The sequence below is a fragment of the Rattus norvegicus genome, chromosome 5, assembly GCF_036323735.1.
Source record: "Rattus norvegicus strain BN/NHsdMcwi chromosome 5, GRCr8, whole genome shotgun sequence".
Lineage (NCBI taxonomy): Eukaryota > Metazoa > Chordata > Mammalia > Rodentia > Muridae > Rattus > Rattus norvegicus.
This window is the reverse complement of record NC_086023.1, coordinates 127,976,965-127,996,742: the sequence shown is the minus strand read 5'-3', so window position 1 is coordinate 127,996,742 and position 19,778 is coordinate 127,976,965. Positions and strand designations below refer to the sequence as shown.

At 50.5% G+C, this 19,778-nt stretch overlaps 1 protein-coding gene across 3 annotated transcripts in view; it reads right to left on the bottom strand.

The window, feature by feature from the left end:
* Slc1a7 (solute carrier family 1 member 7) overlaps positions 1-19,778 on the bottom strand; it is a 44,131-nt gene that overhangs the window by 7,157 nt on the left and 17,196 nt on the right. For 2 of the 3 annotated variants that reach the window (NM_001108973.1, XM_017593537.3), the window contains exons 3-5: positions 12,413-12,628; positions 3,349-3,391; positions 1,061-1,283 (exon numbers count right to left, since the gene is read on the bottom strand). In NM_001108973.1, coding sequence (NP_001102443.1) covers positions 1,061-1,283; positions 3,349-3,391; positions 12,413-12,628 — 482 coding nt within the window. Of the gene's footprint in view, positions 1-1,060; positions 1,284-3,348; positions 3,392-7,380; positions 8,521-12,412; positions 12,629-19,778 lie in introns of those variants that run through there. The other variant, XM_039110462.2, reaches the window with a different exon arrangement.

Below are 19,778 nucleotides of genomic sequence, written 5' to 3'. Positions count from 1 at the left end.
GTAGCAGGAGCCATATGGCTCCAAGGAGGTAGTAACAGCAGAGCAAGAGGAAGCAGGCTGGCAGGATCTGGGTAGGGGGGATGTTCCTGGGGCCAGCTAGAACGTGGCCCAGATGTCTCGTACATAAGAGAATGCTGAGCATGCGGTAAGAGAACAAAGTGTAGTGGAAAAGCCAGGGCAGCAGCAGCCAGCCACGCCAGGGCTGGAGCTTCCCCCCAGAAAAAAAGGGGCCCTGTGTACAGTAGTAGGGCTGGTGGGCAGCATCTTCAGCAGAAGATCGTGGACCTGAAGCCAGACAGTTTAGGGGCCTCTTTAAGAGGGAGAAGATAGGCGGAGTAAGCCCACTAGGCAGAGGCAGGAGGGCCAGGAATTCAAGGCCATCCTCAGTGAGGTTTAAGCCAGCCCAGACTGCATGACACATTGCCTCAAACAAAACAAAACAACATCCCCTCAAACCAACCAAATAAACAAGAAAACAACCAACCAACCAACCAAAAAAAAAAAAAAAAAAAAAAACCAAAAAAACCTGCATTCACTATATACATGTAAGAAATTCTCAAAAGTAAAGAAAAAGTTTAAATCACAAACCCAGGAATATAAAACGACCCCCACAACAACTTCAATGTGCCTTTGAAGGTTCACATACAAATAAGGAACCCCCAAGTCACACCCTTAGTGGCTTATAGCAAATCATTGTGGTTGGAGGGGACTTTGGAGACGTAGAAAATAGTTGCAAAGGGAAAGACATGCTCAGGAAGGCCACTGTGCACCTCAAGAAACGACACAGAAGCTCTGTAGAGAGAGGCAGCTGGAGAAAAGCCTAGAATGTAGGATGAAAGTCTTTACCAACAGTGACAATCCCTCCTCATCGGCTCATGGCTTCAGTGAAAGGTCCAATAGCAGACTTGTGGGAGGGGCTGAGGGCTGGACTGGAGGGAGGAGGGTAACCCCAGGGGGAGGAATTCTCAGCATGAGCAGGGCTTAGAGCCACTTAGGAAGGGCAGGGAAGAAGGGCCTGGAATGTTGGGAGGGCACTGCCTGGAGCAGAGCCAACGCATACCCATAGTGGCCGAGAAGATGACGATGCCTAGCACGTTCATGCCGTCACTCGTACCAGGCTCTGACTTATAGACAATCTCAGGCGGGGGCGTCAGGTCCAGGGCAAAGTTCTGCACACGTGAGCCGTTGTCTTCCTGGACCCCGTAGATGACGATCCCCCGGGGAGGGGCCTCCTCCGCAGCCCCTTTGGGAGACTTGATAACTGGGGTGGTTTTGGTGCGGTACTGTTGGGGAACATGCCGACCAGGAAAGAGTTGGTATCGTGTTATTGCAGGAAACATCCCGAAGGCACATTTGTATGCACTTATATGGGTGTTAATGGGCTGTTGAAGGAGAGGCTCACAAGCTTAGGTCCTTGTCCACCACAAAGAGAAGGGGTCCTTCATTTTGCTGCATACTGCCTGCAGCTCTGTCACCACCACTTGATTCTCTTGCCCTACCCCAATCTATGGCCTCCTCTGCCAGAAGCCCTGTCACCCACTTTGCCCCTTCTTTCAAGGCAGTATCCATGCACCTGACAGCCGGAAACTTTGCTGTCCATTGGACAGATCTAGAACCTTCCTAGAAAGCTCCTAGGCCCTGGGCCTGGTTGATGATGTCAGCCACCCAAGGTCTTCCTCTGCCCACCAGTCTATTATTCCTCAGATTCCAGGAGCCCATCAAGAGGCAGCTGTCCCTTCAAACAGCAGAGTATCAAGATGGTAGGATTTCTTAGGGGAGGAGGGGAACCTACTCAGGAAATACATGAACCAAAAGTCCCTGGCGTGCCACTCACCGATAAAAAGGAACCACAATTTCATCTTCCTCACTGGAGGAAACGGGTGCTTCCCACATCCTTGGCATGCGGGAAAAAACCATGTGAGGTTCACTGCTACTAACATCAGCACATATAGAACCGAATCAGACACACTTCTGTGCCTTGGTAAAGAGAATGCTTAACCAAAGGGGGGCATTTAATTTGGGTCTCAAAAGATAGTTTGGCAAAAGGGAACTGTCATAAAAGAGGCCAACACACTGTCTCTGTAACGGTCAATAATCCTCCATCACTAGGGCTGACCACACACTGCCCTGCTACCTTTCGGGACCTTGCACCCTGTGACTGTGCTCACTGTTGAGGCTCAAGATGTTGAGACTTGCTTCAGCTTCACAGACGCTTGTTTTGGGGTCTCCAGACCTGCCTGATTTGCATCCTCGGTGCAAACTCAGCCTTGCCCAGGCTAGGGGTTTAGGAAAACACTGTTTTGCACCAGGTAATAGGCACACAAGAGACAGGGTAGAGATCTGGAAAGAAGCTAGTGTGGGCAAAATGATTGGAAACAACTTGCATGGCACAGAGAGGGAGGAGGGTAAGGTTGGAAGGACCTGGCCTCACCCTGAGTGTTATAACTTTAGAGTTTGATGCCTGGGGAGGAGGGGGTGCTCATGCATGGTGAGGGTGTGGTAGGGGAAGCAAGGCAAGCCTTGTGTGCCCAAGGATCCTACTTTCCCTGTAAGACTTTGATCCAGAGAAGCAATTTCTTCTGCTGCTTCTAGGCCCTGGACTGAGAGATGATTTTCCTGCTTGAACTGAGAGCAGGGTTTGTATTTCTTTTCTTGAAGTTTATTTTATTTTTTTACACAGAGTCTCATAGTGTCCAGGCTGCCCCGACATCCCGGGTTCTGGGATTACAGATACTGTATCAAACTTTGTTTGTGTAAGGCAGGGCATTGCACGCTAGGCAAACACTACCAATTGAGTCACATTCTGCAGGGCCTGCTTGATGTACTTTAATGTTTTCCTAATTCCCAATGACCGTTCTCCCAGTCAATGTTATTATTATTCTTATGGAGGGCTTGTTTTTTTTTTTTAGAGAGAAAGCAGGTTTAGAAGCGAGCCTGGCCTGAATTCACCCACTCTCTTGTCCTTGACTACTAGTATAGTCTTGAGCAATGATCTACTTCTGAGCCTCAGTTTTCTCATCCAGGAAATGGCCTGTTCTTACCTTAGTGTGGACACTAAGGATGATGGGAAGGTGAGTGTGAACACCCATGGTCTGAGCCAGGTGCTCAGTCATGGCTTTCTTCTGCCCCACGAAGTTTCTTTATGAGCAACTGGAACCCAGCACAGGGGTGTGACAGTGGGAGGTGCTAAGATGTGGATCCTACCCATGTCCCTTCCCCCGACCCCTGCTTCCGGGGCATCTGCCTGTAGGAGACAGGGAGACTGCCAGCCTGTGTTACAACCATGCTCAGACAGCCCTGCCTTTCCTGATCTCCCGTCCCTCCCCTCCACGGCCCGGCTCTGCTCACCTGTTTGAATGTGGCTTCTACCAGGTTGGCTGGAAACATGTTCCTGGGAAGAGGAGAGAGGCAGACGCTAAGGAATTTCAGTGCCAGGAGAGGAGGTCTTTGGAGGTGGGGTCATCATTGGTAGTGGGCAGTGGACCCTTCCATGAGCCCACCCAGGTGCACCCTCTGCATGCCATTGGTTCCCACTGATACTTAGAATGTTCTAATCAAACATGGTGTCTTTCCAGGCCCAAGCCTCGCCTACTGCATACCCTCCCCCACCCCACGACTGGCATGGCACACACACGTCCCTGACTGCTTAACTGCCAGGCAAGCCAGCACATTTCCCCTAGCCATGTCTGTCAGATTCCTAGGCAGACCCATGGTCTTTCTATGTGAGGGTTACCTTGCCAATCCTAGATGTTTATCTTCCTAGAGATAAACGTCTCTTAAAGGCAAGTCTCCATGTTCTCTCTGCATCCTTCTGTTTGGTTGGGTTTTGAGACAGAGTCTCACTAAATAGACTTGGTTGCCCTGTATCTCACTATATAGACCAGGCTGACCTACACAGCTTTGCCTCCCAAGTGCTGAGCCTAAAGATGTGTGCCATTGACAGGTGGTGGTGGCAAACACCTTTAATTCCAGAGCTCAGAAGTCAGAGGCAGGAGACTCTCTGAGTTCAAGGCCAGTGATCTTTTTTTTTTTTTCTTTTTTTCGAAGCTGGGGACTGAACCCAGGGCCTTGCGCTCACTAGGCAAGCGCTCTACCGCTGAGCTAAATCCCCTGGTCCAGGACAGCCAGGGCTAAGTAGAGAAACTCCTGTCTCAAAAAACCAAAAGGAAAAAGAGGAGGAAGAGGAGGAGAAGGAAGAGGAGGAGGAGGAGGAGGAGGAAGAGGAAGAAGAAGAGGAGGAGGAAGAGGAGGGTGGGTGCTACCACACCTGGCTTCCCCTCCATCTTTGATATCCTATGTGTGAGGGGGTCCAGCTCAGGACCCAATACACAAATGAACCATTACAGTTATCTCGTCAGAGATTGGCTCCGGGACCCCTCTGAATCCCCCAATTTGGGGGTGCTGTGTTAGGAATTAGCCTACACTGCAAGGACTGCGCACAGCCCCCACAATGGGCATCCCGCCTGGCTTTCAATCATCTCTGAACACTGTGCAGTTCCTGCAGCCTCGGCGTGTGACAGGAGGAGCTGTGGTGTTGCAAGACAAGAAACCCAGCACATTTAGTGCACATGCAGTGACCTTCCTAGAAGTTTTTGACCGCAGTTGGTTGACTCCATGGACATAAAACTCATGCCAATGGAGGGCTGTCTGTGCCGCATTAGTATTTATTTTAAGGCTGAAGGTGGAGGAGCTCTTGTCCTGCCAGAGATAAAAATATGCTAGACAAGTATAACTGTTGTCAATGCAATGTACTATGCACACAGCCATCAATATGGCTCCCACTGCATAGGCCTGGAGCCCAGGGCAGAGCTGCCAATGGCTAGCATTCCATTCTGTTGTCATTTTGACGACTTCTCCTCCTCTTCCTCCTTCTCCTCTTCTTCCTCCTCCTCCTCCTCCTCATCATCATCATCATTAATGTGTATTGTGTGTGCAGGTGAGTGACATGGCATGTGTGTAGGTCAGAGAACAACCTGTAGAAGTCAGTTCTCCTTTTTCATTTTTATGTGGGTTCTGGGGACCATACTTGTGTTGTCAGGTTTATATGGCAAACAGCTTTATCTGATGGGATATCCATCCATCCATCCATTCATCCATCCATCCATCCATCTGTTATCTATCTTCCTATCTATCTATCTATCTATCTATCTATCTATCTATCTATCTTTCTATCTATCTATCATCAGGGTCTCACCAGATAACATAGGCTGCTCTCAAACCTACCATCCTCCCAGGCGCCTAGATTACAAGCGTGTGCTACTGTGCCTGACCCAAGTACTCCATATTTGGGAAAGCTGTTTCACAAGCCAGCGAGGAATTAAAGACTCACCATTCAAACTGAATAGCTGACCAACCATTACTATTTTATCACTCCCTGAACACATACAAAAGGATTTGCTAAGAATAAAGCAAATCAATGGATTTTAACTCATAGAAAAGAAGAAAGTCCTCAGTGCCCTGTGACATCCTAGCTTGGATTCCAGAACACAAGAGGACATCTATAGGCAAGCGAGTGGCATCTGAAAGACAGAGGAACGGTGGACGCGCCTGCAGGCTCAGCTCTGGAGAGGTGGAGGCAGGATCAGGAGTTCGCATCATCTTCAGCTACCTGATGAGTTCAACCAGCCTGGGTTAGCTGAGTCCCTGCCTCCAAAGACCAAACAGACGAGGTCCGTGGCTTAGTTCAAGGTGGCCCAGTTCCCACTTCTTAGATTAAAAGGTCCTGAGGTTATATCTGATGCTAACATCTGGGTCACTGGTAATGGTGCGTAGCATTTCTTTTCTTTGCTACCCCCTAAAAACCTAAATGTATACCAAAATGAAGATCTTGGGGGAAAACCAGATGCTTTCTAAGGTATAATGCAAATGGAATTATAAAACAGACAGTAGGCAAACTGGAGCAACTCAGTGACCAAAGTTATCATCCTGAATCTGCAGAGATTTTTTTTTAACAAATCCTGCTTTTTTCCATCTTCACCAGCTATCTCCTCTCACAGGAATCTCAAATCCCTAGAGGGCAGAGGCGCTGGCTCTTTCCCTGCTCTGTCCCTGGAAGAGAGCCCGACACATAGTAGGCACTCTGACAATATTAAACAAATGGGTCACAAAACAGTAACACTCCAATAGAAAAAGTCACGTCCCAAAAGAAGATACAAAAATGCTTCCTTAAGGGGCTGGGGATTTAGCTCAGTGGTAGAGCGCTTGCCTAGGAAGGGCAAGGCCCTGGGTTCGGTCCCCAGCTCCGAAAAAAAAAGAAAAAAAATGCTTCCTTAAATGTTTTGTAAAACGTCAGTCTACACGCTGAGGAAGTGAGGGAGATGAACGCCTTCAGGAGACCCCTGCAGACCTTTCCCTGAGCAAAGACACTCCCATCCTGCTCTTCAGGCCCCTCAAGGACAGTTTCATACCAGGGATGCTAGCACCCCCAGATCTGGAGTCTGTGTTTCCCGGAATGGTGTGAGTAACATCCTTACTGCTGTCTGCCTGGCTCGTCCTCTCGTCACTTGCTCTGGCAAGAATCCACCTTCAAGATTCAGTTCACACATGAGTGAAGCCACGCACGTGGACGTGTGTGTGCCTAATTTCCAAAGCCTCCTCCCCAGCGGCTGGGGCCAGAAGAGGCCTGCTAAGATTTGGGTTCCATGGACACATCTGGCCAGAGGAGGAGGGTGAGGAGCAAGAGAGAGGCTGGTGGGGAGTCTTCTGTGACCACTGTCACTCACCTCCCCCCCAGAGGCTCAGTTTTGTCATGGGGGCTTGGGGGTGGGGAGAAGCCCAGGTCGGGAGCTGGATAGCTTCTTTCCTTGAGTTGGAAGCTAATGTCTGCCTTCAGATTCCACTGATTGCCAAAGGGTGTGAAAATCTGTCACGAGCCTCAGAAGTTTCCAGGGACTTACGAGGTGGTTAGCTAATGACCTTAAGAAAAGACTCCTTAGCCTGGGCCAAACTAAAAAACCAAGTGTTCATTCCTTCGGGACTTCCTTTAGCATGAGGTCACTTTATAAGGCGGGCCATGACATTGCCACCAGTGTGCTTTCCTCCTTATGAAGGCCTGTTAGGGTAAGAGACCCATAGGGCCTCATCCCCAAACCCTGATTCCCATCCTCTCGTGTCATGAATAGGACAGTCTCAGAGGCATGAGAAGAATCACTGAACTCCATCCCTGAAGAATGGCTTTAGTCTAGAGCCTTGTGTCCTTTTCTCCAACTTTCTGGACTCTTTTTGGAACACAGATAAAATAACCAGAGCTCGAGCAGTCTTTTTGGACCATAAGACATACTGCCGATGAGATCCAGGGGTTAAGCAACCAAGCACACAGGCCAAGCCTGAGATCCTGGTGACAAGGAATGCACACTTCTGAGAAAAAGCCTTCTCTCTCACCGAAGCCTCCATTGAAGTTCTTAGCTGCAGCACAGATGCATCTTAGTCACTGACAAGCTCGATGGCAGACTCAGTTAGGACCGTTTGCTGTGCAGTGGAAGTGGTCACTTTTAATCCCAGCATTAGGGAGCCAGAGGCAGGTGGATCTCTGTGAGTTCGAGGCCGTCCTGGTCTACAGAGTGAATTGCAGGACAGCCAGGGTTAGAGAAAATTTGTCTGAGCAAGAAGAGGAGGAGGCAAGGGGGAGAAGGAGGAAGAGGAGGAGGAGGAGGAGGAGGAGGGAGAGGAAGAGGAGGAGCAGAGGAAGAGGAGGGGAAGGGAGGAGGAGGAGAGGAAGAATAAGAACTACTGCTACCACCATACTTTTGATTATTAATTTGAAAATACTCGTTTTCTTTTGGTTCTGAACTCTTTCAGGGAGACTCCTTCTTTATCCCATTAGTCCTGTGCCCTAGTAGCAGCTACATAACGCATAGACAGAATGTAAGTGGGGACATAACCCGTCATACCTGCAATTCCCAGGGCCTAGCCTGGCTCCCTGCTGAGGCTACCCTCAATATCTGCTGTTGGTACTTTCTCACTGAGATGGGCCCAAATGTCCCTGCCCCCCCACCAAGGCTCAAAGGTGAGGACTGCTCGTTTACAAGTACAGCTCCTGAGAGACCCATCCAGCCTCTGGGATGCTAACGGGGAGTTGCGAATGGAGCCAAGTTATTACTTAATCTCTGTGGTGTTTTAATAAGGTGGAAAAAACAGCAGTCAGCTCTGATTAGTGTTCTGCTTAGACTCTCTGAGGCCGCGCTGGGAGCCAACGTCAGGGTTCTGACTTGGAGCCCTGGGAAATGAGTGAATGGCTTGGCAGGTCAGCCAGGGATGTGGTCTGTATTGATCTGGAATCATCTTTGAGATACGAGATGCAGCTTTGCTCTCCTAGTGGTGCGCCCTAGGGCCTAGTTTCCCTGTATGACCAGCCTCTTGTCTTTCTGATGGTTCACAGTGTCACTTGTGTCCCCAGGATCTCTCTGTCATGGTCATACACGTTCTTGTTCAGTCACCAGCACTTAGCAGACACCTGCTCCGGGCCCCTCATTTCCTCCCAGAGCCTCGAAGAGCTCTAACTTTTGAGGCCCCCTAGACTGACTTTCACACTGCTTGAGGCTGAGCTCTTTTGTGTTTCCCCAGGAGTTTTTGCTCATGCCCCACCCCCACCCCAGCCCCACCCCCGCCCCAGCCTCTTGCTGGCTGTGGGTCTTGCATATGCAACTACAGAGTTGAAGGGACCTTGGAAGGACATTCATCTACCCAAGGTCACAGTGGCTCTGATTGTCAGAAAAAGAGAGGCAAGATGTTAGATTTCTCTGGTGGTGATTTGTCACACAGGAAGCACGTGACCCTCCCCAAAACCCTACCCTTCCACAAAGATGTGGCATCAATGATACCCAACCCCCCAGCTCTGTGGAGCACTGAAGCAGAAGAATTGATGTCACCATGTGAAAAGCCACCAAGCGCAGACCAACACTGGAACATTTGACTCTGACACATGTATGGGACCCAGAGCCTGGCAACCCTAAGCAGGCAAGGGGGGAGGGCGGGGCTCCCCACGGATGAGCCGCTCTTCCCACCCTGTAAAAAAGCTGTTTTGAATCACAGGGTCTGAGAAATGATGGATCACAGGAGCATAATCCTAGAAATAACAGCTCTTAGAAGGAGGCCTCCCAAAATTCCTCTTGCCTTGGTCTCTACTACACCCGTTTTCCTCCAGCCCCTGTCTGCTCCAGACGCAGCCTGCAGAGTTGCCAAGGACCAAGTCCTCTGGGCCCCTGCTCCACGCTTGGCACATGCTGTTCCGGAATGGCAGAGGCATCTCCAGAGACTTAGGCCTCAACAGCACTGTCAGCACAACAAGCATGCGTGCGAAGTGCCTGCTCTGAGCATGCGTGCGAAGTGCCGGGTGTCGGGAGGTTACAGAAAAAATAAAGAATTCTGGAGGTGTAGCAGTGTCAGGTCGTGAGAGGGGCTGGCAGAAAAACTCATTCCCACAAACATAAAAGCAGGAAGATGGCCTCAAGCAGGGACATCAGTGCAGTGAAGAATAGGCACGGTCACTCACCATCAACGGCCATGCGGGCGCGGGGGGGGGGGGGGGGAGGGACAGCATGAAGCCAGGATACACATGGCATGGCAAGAACGGCTGAGCTGGTGTGGTTAGGCTCAGGGGAAGAGTGGCGGGAGCTTAGAGGACCGGAGTGAAGCTGTGTGAGGCAGAGGGGACACCTCTCAAGCAAACCTTGGAGACCAAGTGGATGGCTTGTGGGTGAGCCATGGGCACTGAAGGGATGGCCCACTGAGCTGCTGTGTTGACCGTACATCAGACTGGAGCACGAGAGCCCACTGGACACTCCGGTGGGAGGTGCTGTTGAGGCAAGCATGCACTGGATGGGGGTGGTCTGCCGTCTGGTTTTGAATTCAGAAGTGAGATGCTGCGTGTGGGAGATTGGGCGGTGTGGAGGAAGATGGATATGGCTGAGATCTTTTCTTCAGACATGTTAGCTTGGAGATATCATAGACAGTGTGTGCTGGGGCCAGGAGTTCACACTCCAGGGTTCCAGGTTGAACCAAAATTGGAGAGCACTGGTGTCTAGGGACATTCAAAGCCGTGGTATAGGATGTCATAGCACCTGATGGGCAAAAGCCTCAGGCTTCATCTTTTCCACCTTTGTGGTTAGAAAATGTCCAGGCCAGTGTCTTCTCACAATGAGAAATGCTGCCACTATGAGAAAACCACATGCATCCCGCTGAACTGTCTCAGTCAAACCGTCCCGGGCTCTGCTGTTACCCAGACCTCCTGCCTCCTGCACCCTAAGTGCAGACCCTTCCAGCCGATTCCAACCCCAGCTGGTCATTCACGTTTATCAGTTTGTTACGCAGCTGTAACTGACTGATACACAGGAGGACGGGATGCTGAGTGTTGGGCATCGGTTCCCAGGAGGAGGAAAGAATGCTTCTTTCTAACTTTGAGCCAGGAGAACCACTCAGAGGCCGTGGTATGTGTCCTAGGGCTTGAAGAATGTAGAGATTTGTTCCTGACTCATACCCAAAGACCATGGGAAAAGCTTGCACTTCTGGCAAGAATAAATATACTTTCCACGGGTCAGCTGTGTCCCTTAAAGAATGGACTCCGCTGACCAAGAGAGTAGCCCAAATTTAGGGACTGAGCAGAGATCTTGCCTGAAGAGAGTGTTATAAGTGACCAGAGAAAACAGGGATTATTTTAGGAGAGCCCAATGCTAGGATGGTTAGGACCCACAAAGTACTAGGTGAAATATAACCAGGGAATGCTTGCAGCAGTTCACACGTGATGAACTGCTCTTGCCCACTCTCCCATCAGAGTGGAGTGGGCAGGGCAAGCCAGAAACTTCCACTGCAGCTTCTCAAACCCTTCAGATCCACAAGGAGAGGACAGGGTTGGTGTCAAATCGGTGAATCTGGGGTTTTGGAATTAGACAGACCTGGATTTACATTTTAAATGGATTAGAAGATAAGGAGTCTGGGAGGAGACCATGGAGCAAGTCAGCCAGTTGAGCCCACTGGTCATGTGGCCCTGTGGGAGTAGGTGTAGCCTAATTGGAGGAATATGTCACTGGGGGCAGGCGTTGAGGTTTCAGAAGCTCAAGCCAGGCCCAGTGGTTCACTCTCTTCCTGCTGACTGCAGATCCAGTTGCAGAACCCTCAGCCCCTTCTGCAGCACCATGTCTGCCTGCGTGCCACCATACTTCCCACCATGATGATAATGGACTAAACATTTGCTAGACTAAGCTATAAGCCAACCCCAACTAAATGGTTTCCTTAATAAAGGTCGCTGTGGTCATGACATCTCTTCACAGCGACAAATCCCCAAGATGCAGCCATTCCCAGTGTGGTGTGTACACAGAGGCCATCCAGGCTAGATCCTGGCTAGGCCCTCCATCCTCGGGGCCAGCTGCCTTATCATTAATTTCAAAATCACCTGAGAGATTCAGATTCTCCTGTGGCAGGTATCCGCCTGCTCCTAAAGCTTCTCACCTTGCTCACCACCTGCTATCCACTCAGATGCTAAAGCCAGAAACTGATGTCGCCATAGCCAGCAGCACCTGCCTCATCAACCCTTGCTCTCATCCTCCTCATTCCGACGATGTTCCTGCTGGTCCTTCCAGGCTTCCCAGTCCCGACCCATGGCCTCCACCCTGCACCACCCCAATCATTTCTGTCTGCCTCTCCTATCCTGCTCTATTCTGGTCCGTGGACTCTCCAGCAGTCAGAAGGGGCCTTCCGTGGTATTCCATGTCAACCCTGTGTTTGAGAGTTATGTCCTGGGCCAGGAACATGCTCAATGGCTAGCATTTGTCCAGCATGCACAAGACCCCGGGGTGGATCACTACAGCTGCAGAAATAAACCAAATCTGTGGCCTTTAGAAGTGGGCCCGCATTCGTAGCCTTCATCCCAAGAGAGTGACTCTTCTATAAATGGGCAGGTGGAGCCGCCTGGGCTAGGCCTGGGCCAGCTGGCACTGGCAAAGGGGCAGAGGAGTGATTGACGGGCCTGTGGGGGCCATGCTCTATGGCAAGGTCTGTCGCACTTTTGTATGGAGCAGAGCACAGGTCCATGGAGCCAGAGTGGCTAGTCTCCCTGCTGGGTAAGCTGGGAGAGACACCCACTCTTTGAGTCTTGTTTTCTCATCTAGGGCAAAGGGACCGAAAGAGAAAGGGTGAGACCCATAACTACCAGCCTCCTGCCTCGAAGGCTGCCTCAGCAGCTGTGGGACCAGTCAGCTCACAGCCCTCCTCAGCCTGCTCTTCCTCACCTGTCCCCAGTCCCATGGAGATGGTAGAGCTCAGCAGGCAGGCGGTTCAGGGGCTGGGGACAGAGATGTTCACCACTGACATCAGTGTACCAGACGGTCACTGGGTTCACCATACATACTCTAGAGCAGACCTGAGCCCCCACATTCTATGGAGGCCACACAGGGGACCTGTACCAGGCCTGGGGATTTACCGGACAAGGTCCAGGAGGGCATCGGCTGAGCTCATGACTGGCTTTCCACTCTGTTCGGTGGTCTCCTTCTGTGCTGCACCACCAGGGTGGATGATGGAGACCATGATGATGCCCACGACGACAGCCAGAAAGGTGGTCCACAGGTAATATGCCACGGTGAGGATGCCCAAGCGGCTGGAGGTCTTGGCATCCAGGGAGGCAAGGCCAGACATCAAGCTGGAAAGCAAGGTGGGTCAGGTTTGCGAGAGGCACGAAACCTTGGCCAGGAACTCTGTTGTGTTATTGTGGCTTCCTCGACACATGTGCCCTCATGTGCTCCAGAAAGTCTCCCCTGGGTACTCCAGTCCTGAAGCTCCTAATCTCTCTCTCTCTCTCTCTCTCTCTCTCTCTCTCTCTCTCTCTCTCTCTCTCTCTGAAACCTGGGTCTCCAGCCCAGAGCATCACACTTCTGGATCAGTACATAGGCTGTCCCCTCTTCATGGTTCCTCCCAGAAGCTCCCCGTGCTCACCTGACTATCAGACAGGACCAGGCTGTGGTAATTCTACAGTGAGGACGCCACCAATGTTAGGCATCTGTTCTGGGGCTCTCTCAGCCTGCAAGCCTCTTCTCTCATGACCCTGGTTGTCACACCATGTTTACCTGCCTAACGCCATCCTAAGATTGAATGCACGTGAAAGGGACACATCTGACTTTTCTGTGGGTCCCTGGTGCCCAGCACCGGCTGATAGGACTACAGGCTTACCCAAGAAACTAGAGTGAGGCAGAGGCAGTAACCTCACCTGCCAACTGGCCACATGACCTCTGACAGATTCGACTTTCTTCCCTCTAGGGATCCAAGATCGCCCTCCCCACATGAGAACACAGAAGTGAACCTTAGCCCACCCATCACCTTGCCGGCCAGTGCTGAGGGCAGCTCGGCTGTTGGGGGAGGAATTAGAGATTAATTAAGGAAACGCCTGGGCTTTGTTTTGCTGCCAAAAGGATTTTCCTCCAAAGCCCTTTCGTTCTTCCAGATAAAGGAAGTATTTGTCTGGTTTTAATCATGTAAACAAGAGCAGATAATCCTCCTGTTCCTCATGTTCTCCCTAATGCCAGCCCTGATACCTCCCAGCAGCCAGTGCCCATCCCTCAGACCGGGCAGCTCTGCTTAGCCCTGGGCATGGACTGGCCCTCCCATTAGATCAAGGGTAAAGATGCCTCCTCCCATAGTCCATCTGGCCTCCTCTGCGCTTTCTTCTGTCCCACTCCGGTTCTTCAGGTTGTTACCTCTTAGGGTGCCTCCTGAGGTTTGATCTTGGTATCTATTGGAGTGCTAAGCGCAGGCTCCCAAGACTTGGAGTCTATCTGGAGTAGACTCAATAGACTCATGGGACCCTGCCCCCAAGCTATTTCTGATTGGTAAATATAGATGCCAACAGGCAGTCGCTGGACAAAAGAGACATAGGTGGATATAAGTCTCACAAGCTAGGGGTCAGAAGAGAGCCATGAGGAGAAAAAGGTACAGGAGGAAGAAGGAGAAGCCACTATGGGCTGGGAGTCAAGAAAACATGGCCCCAAGGACTGGCCAATTGGAGTTAAGAGCAGCCCAGATAAAACATAGTAAGAATAAATAATAACTCAGGGTTACTGACAGAAAAATAGATTCTAATGACACAGAAGGTTAAGTATCTGCCCAGCTCTGTGCTATTTAAGGCTTGTTGTAAATATAAAGGTTGTGTGTGTTTTAAATGGTCAAAGGTAGGGTAGTAACCCTGGGTCAGGATTAAATAATTTTGACAACAGGTGCCCCTGAGAGTAGGCTGGAGTCTGAACAAAGTGCATGAACCAGCCCAGGGCAAGCCCACAGCATCATGGTTCCACAGAAGGTAGTAGAACTAATGGAGGGAGGATGGGAGAGAAGGAAGGAGGGAGGAAAGTACAAATCTTTATTCTCCTCTTCCACTGGGACCATATGCTAGTGACGGGCTTAGGGTTGGTCTCAGACACAAATCCCAAAGGCCAGTAATGGGATTGCAGACCAGAGGCTGCTGGGACCATTATCCAAGAAAGATTACTTCTTCCCTCTCTCAGCAGAACCCTGTGGTCAGGCCCACCTGCTGTAGGCCATAGGGAAGCCAGTCCCTGAGAGAGGTGCCCTAATTCACCCACATTAGTGCCCTGCTAGACCAGAACTCGGGCCAGCTCTAGGCTTGTCTGAGTTTGTGTCTGGATCCTGTCACAGACCTCAGGAAGTGGTTATTCTGGCAGGACACAGGACAAGCGACAGACAAGCGCACCAAGACACAGGGGGACACAAGTACTACAGAAGTTGGACAAATCAGTATAATGAGGAAAGTGGCAAAGGCAGTTTCTCTTAGGGGAGAGAGCTCTAGCTGAAGTATTAGGGAGGGCTTCCTGGAGACAGCAGGATTGGAGTTGATTCTTCTAAGATTTGGAGATGGGGCCAACAGGAGTGGGTAGCAGGAGACATGGGACTTTAAAGTGTGGGGACACTGTGCTGCTCAGTGAAGTCAGAGCTCAGGTGCAGGGTAAGGTGCAGTTATAGGACAAAACCAGACTGTAGTGGTCTTGAATGTGGAGTCAAGAGGGACTGGGAGGCACCCTGGGGTGCAGAAGAGAGGGAGCAGGACACTGCTTCCCAGATAGCATGTCTAACAATGTCTGCCTGGGATGGGAGAGGACAGAATGAAAGATTCCCAAGGTTTGAGGCAGGCGGTGTTCCAGGGTGACTTATGCGTTCCCTGAAGCCACTGAAATGGACAGAAGCTAAACTTTGGTCTTCAGATAAAAAGATGTGTAGTGACAATTTTGGATTTTTAGTTTCTTAAAAAATCAAAACAAAACAAATATTTAAGAGTATGATTTTGTTTAAATCCCAGGTGTGGTATATGAGGCTGTGTCAGATTGTCCACAGCAGCTGACCATGATTTTCCTTGTGCTCTAGCAGGGGTGTGGTTTTACCAGCAGCAGTGAGTTTCTACAATTGTGTGACATTTGGAATTCTGGGAACTTTTCAGAGGATATTTAAGTGCTAGAGCCCCGATAGGTGGTTAGTGGTTGTTTGTCTATTGCTCACTGTTGGTCTCCGTTTGTTAAATAGTCACATGGAAAGATATAAGAAGAAGGAGGGGGAGGGAAAGGAGGAGGGGGAGGGGGAGGGAAAGGGAAAGGGGGAGGAAGAAGAGGAGGAGGAAGAAGAGGAGGAGGAAGAGGAGGAGGATAAGAAGAAGAAGAAGAAGAAGAAGAAGAAGAAGAAGAAGAAGAAGAAGAAGAAGAAGAAGAAGAAGAAGAAGAAGAAGAAGAAGAAGAAGAAATAATTAGATATCCTGACAGCAAAGATCAAACTGGCCCCAAGAAACTGGACTCCCCAATCATCAGGAAGTTGTCTAATTATAATGTCACCCCTTTCTGACCCCTGACTTTATTCAGGGATTTCTTTCCTTTTCTCTCTATTTTTTCTCTTCTATCTAGTGTTAGGAGTTGTAAGGGTGGAAGAAAAGGGGACAGAGAAGGGTGGAAGAAAGAAGAATCCACAAAATAGCCAAGAATGGCTGCAAAGACGTCTGTGCACCACTGTGCTAGGCAGTCCCCAAAACGGACAGACCTGTCCCTGGGAAGACAGGCCTAATGTCAACAGGGAACCCCAGAGCCTCCTGGGAAACAGACTCCTCTCTGACTCGCAGCCCAGATTTACAGCTTGAAGGATTGTGTGCAGAGTGTGATGAGAACTGGATTTCCTGAGGAACCACCATGGACACCTGGCTGTTGGGGCTGGGAGGGAGGAAATGCAAATGCAGTCGCAATCTGAGGACTCTGGCTCAACCCCAGGGAGCACCATTGTCTGAAAGGATGTGCAACCCTGCTCAGAGCCCACCCCACCCTAGCTCACTTACCACTCAACCAATGGGACTGGTGAGCTGAGGTGAGGCAGGGGACAGGAACTGTTGACAATAGCCAAGAGAGCAGGCAGCTCCCCAGGCTGGTGCTAGCAGTGCCCAAGGAGACTGCAGGCCACAGCAGTGGCCAACAAGACTGGGAAGAAAGTGCCAGGAGAGCACAGAGACCAGCACCACTCCCGAAACTGGTGGACACAGGAATGGGGTGGGAGTTTCTACTAGCTGGTCTTTGGCGTTCCTCCTGCTGGTGAGCTTAAGAGCTGAGTGTAGAACAGTGGTTCTCAACCTTCCTAAAGCTGTGAGCCTTTAATGCAGTCCTTCATGCTGTGTTGACGCCCAACTGCAACATTATTTCATTGCTACTTTGTAACTGTAATTTCGCCACTGTTGTGGGGCGTACTGTGAATAAAGAGTTGGTTGTCCTCCACAGGAGCCAAGACACACAGGTTGAGGCCCACACTCAGCGAAAGTGTTTCATCTGAGAACTGATGAGCTAGGGCTCACTGGTACTCGGGAGTGTTAGGCTGCACAGATGCCTGTGTACCTGTGGCTGAAGTGAGTGTCGGTTTTCCTTGAGTGGAGGGAGTAGGCTCGTTACTGTGTTGTTTTTTCTATATCTCCATTTTCTCTCCTACACCGGAATGGAGCATGTCTTGTGTGATAGGAGACACAGCCCAGACATTCTGCCTGGCAGCCACAGAAGCTGTGGCTTACCAGAGTTGTCAGTTCCCCAAAGATGTGCTCATCACTCCTTCCACGGTTCATCTTCATAGCCTTGTGAGTCAGCGGCACCTCGAGGAATCCCGATGTCGGGGTACCCACTCCTCCTCCTCATTTAGATTTGCTAATAGTTGACTGTTTTTTAGGGGCTGGCCCCAGGGTCTTTGGAATCTCCTCGCTCGACCTCCCAAGTGCTGGAGTTATAGGCCTATGCCCCTTGCCTCTTAATTTCACAAAATTCAAAAAGGCCAAGACAGCCCAGACCACAATATGAGACCCTGTCTCAAAAAAAAAAAAAGTAAAAGGAAATATAAAATTGATTTAATAATACTTTAACCTGCTATATACAACCTATTACCATGCATAATCAATATGAAATTTTTTATGCTGCTCAGGCCTTACATTTTAATTAAAATTAATTAACAAATCAATATACACATACTAGCTGTATATCAAGTGCTTGATAGGCTAGTGGCTATCATAGTGAGAAGGCTCTGAGTTGACATAAGGACAATGGAGCCCAGGGTGCAAGATGCCTGGCCAGCCTGCTCAGGAAGTAAGTTCTAGAATGACGACTGGACCAGGAGACCCTTCTCCCCCATTGTCTAAGGCCTAGTTTAGGGAATATAATGACTGTCATGTGATCCAACCCATGCAATCCCTTCTCAGTTCAGCTCTCAGAGTTCTGCCTTGTCCATAGCTACAGCCTGTAGGTTGTTGATGGTGAGCCTGCCGTCTGAGGGAGTAACCAAGTACAGTGAAGTTGACCAGCTGCGGAGCAAGGCTTACAGACACAATAGTGGGGCCCATAGACATGACCTCAAATACTCCTCGTGACTTAGGGGAGGAACAAAAGCCTCATTGTCTGACCTGCTCCAGGTTTAGGTAGGTGCTCCTAGGAATGCCTAAGGTCAGGAAAAGGCCCCAGGAAGGAGCCCCAGGGAGGATGGGAGGCCAGAAGCCTACAGCTCCCTCTCAAACCATCTGGTTCACTACTGAGTGCCCAGGGATTGGGGATCAAGAGATTGAGGTGATTAGAGACATTAGCTTACAGAGATGGTGGGGAGCTGGCCTGACTCCAAGCCTGTCTCAATCTGCAGAGGTGGGGGAAGGGAGGTCATGACCGTCAGGCTCCCGGGGAAGGGGAAGGCGAAGGTTGCCTGTGCACCACATCAACATCCAGGTTGACACTTTGAACCCCAATGTGGACCAGATAACTGGTGGAGAAACACGATGGTGGACAGGATTGGAGGAGATCCTCTCGAGGCCCTGCTCATGCACCTCTCCGCAGAGAGCCTAACCTTAGGTATCAAGTACCTTTGTTCTTGTGTGAGCCCTCGAACAGTATAAAACCACTTTGGGCTGGCCTTCCTCATCCTTACTCCAGCTGTCCTGCTCACCTTGGGCTCCAGGAATCTCCTTTTGCAGACTCTTCCTCCTGGTGAGCCTCTCTGTCCTCTCCCTGTCTCATCTCCACTGTACCAAGGTCATCTTAGACAGCATGTCTGCCTGGAGTCTAGCACAGGATGGCAGTGGAGGAATTTGAGCTGAGGGAAATGGACTAGGTCTCTAATCCTTGCACTTGGGGCTAAGGCAGGAGACAGAGAATTTGAGGCCAGCCTAAACTATGTAGCATGCAGTAGGCTTTCTGGATCCCTCCAAGGGTAGGCCTTAGTCTTGGCCTGTGTCTAGGTTCCCAGAACCCAGGGCCTGGCTAGCCCTGAGTGTCAGTTTGTTGATGGGAGTTGCTCTAGATCAGACTGTAAGGACAGTTTGGGGTTCTGGTGACTTTGAGCAGAGGGTTCCTTTGAACTGGTCCCTTGAGCTAACTGGTCCCCTGGGCAGGATGAGGGGGAGTTTCCTGGCACTGTGTTTGGGCATTGAAGCACTTGGTGCTAGGACTCAGGGAACAGATGGGGTATCAGCAACCAGATGGAGTTGAATCGCAGACAGTATACAGGGTCTTCAAGACCTGCTTTTAGGCTTCCCCTTCCTACTCAATTTATCAGTGGCTTAGCCAAGGCCACCAACGTCATGTGGACCCAGTTTGTAGAGGACAACAAACTGGAAGGAACAGCCCATGTGCTAGATGAAGGACCCCAGCAGGCTGAAGGGATAAAATTGAACGCAGGCAAGTGCTGGGGGATGTGGGGGGAGGACTGCTGCTTGGTGTTTGTGCTGTTTGTGGTGTTTGTGGTGTTCGTGGGAAGGGGACTCTGGTGGTTTGCTGAATAACTTGATGAGTCACCAGGGACTTGGGGCCATTAGCCAGAGGGCTCAAGGCTACCACAGACCTGCCGACTGGGTTGAATTCCATTGGGAAAGGGACAGGGCCCCTCAGTCAGCAGATGGCAGTAAGAGAGATAATGGCTCTAGGGGAAGCATCTAGGGTTTCCTGGAGGACAGCGGACTCTGCTACTGTGTTAGGCAGCTATGGGAACCTCACTCAGTGCCTGAGGTAACTTCCAGTGGTGCCATCCCGCCCTACAATGTCCAGCAGGACTCCTGCTACCAGCAGACCTGACCGAGTCCTTGACTGAGTGAGTTCTTGGCTTTGACCTTAGCTGAGCTCTCAGGCTATAAGAAGACAATCCCACAGGCAGGGAGGTGTGTGTATGAAGGGGTCTGGGCCGTGAGAAAGAGTCTCTTATCAGCCTTTCTAACCCCCACTCCAGTAGACACAGGCACAGTCTCTGACAGCAAGTGCCACGTTAGCGCCTAGTTTCACTTCCCAGATGGCTCCGCCACA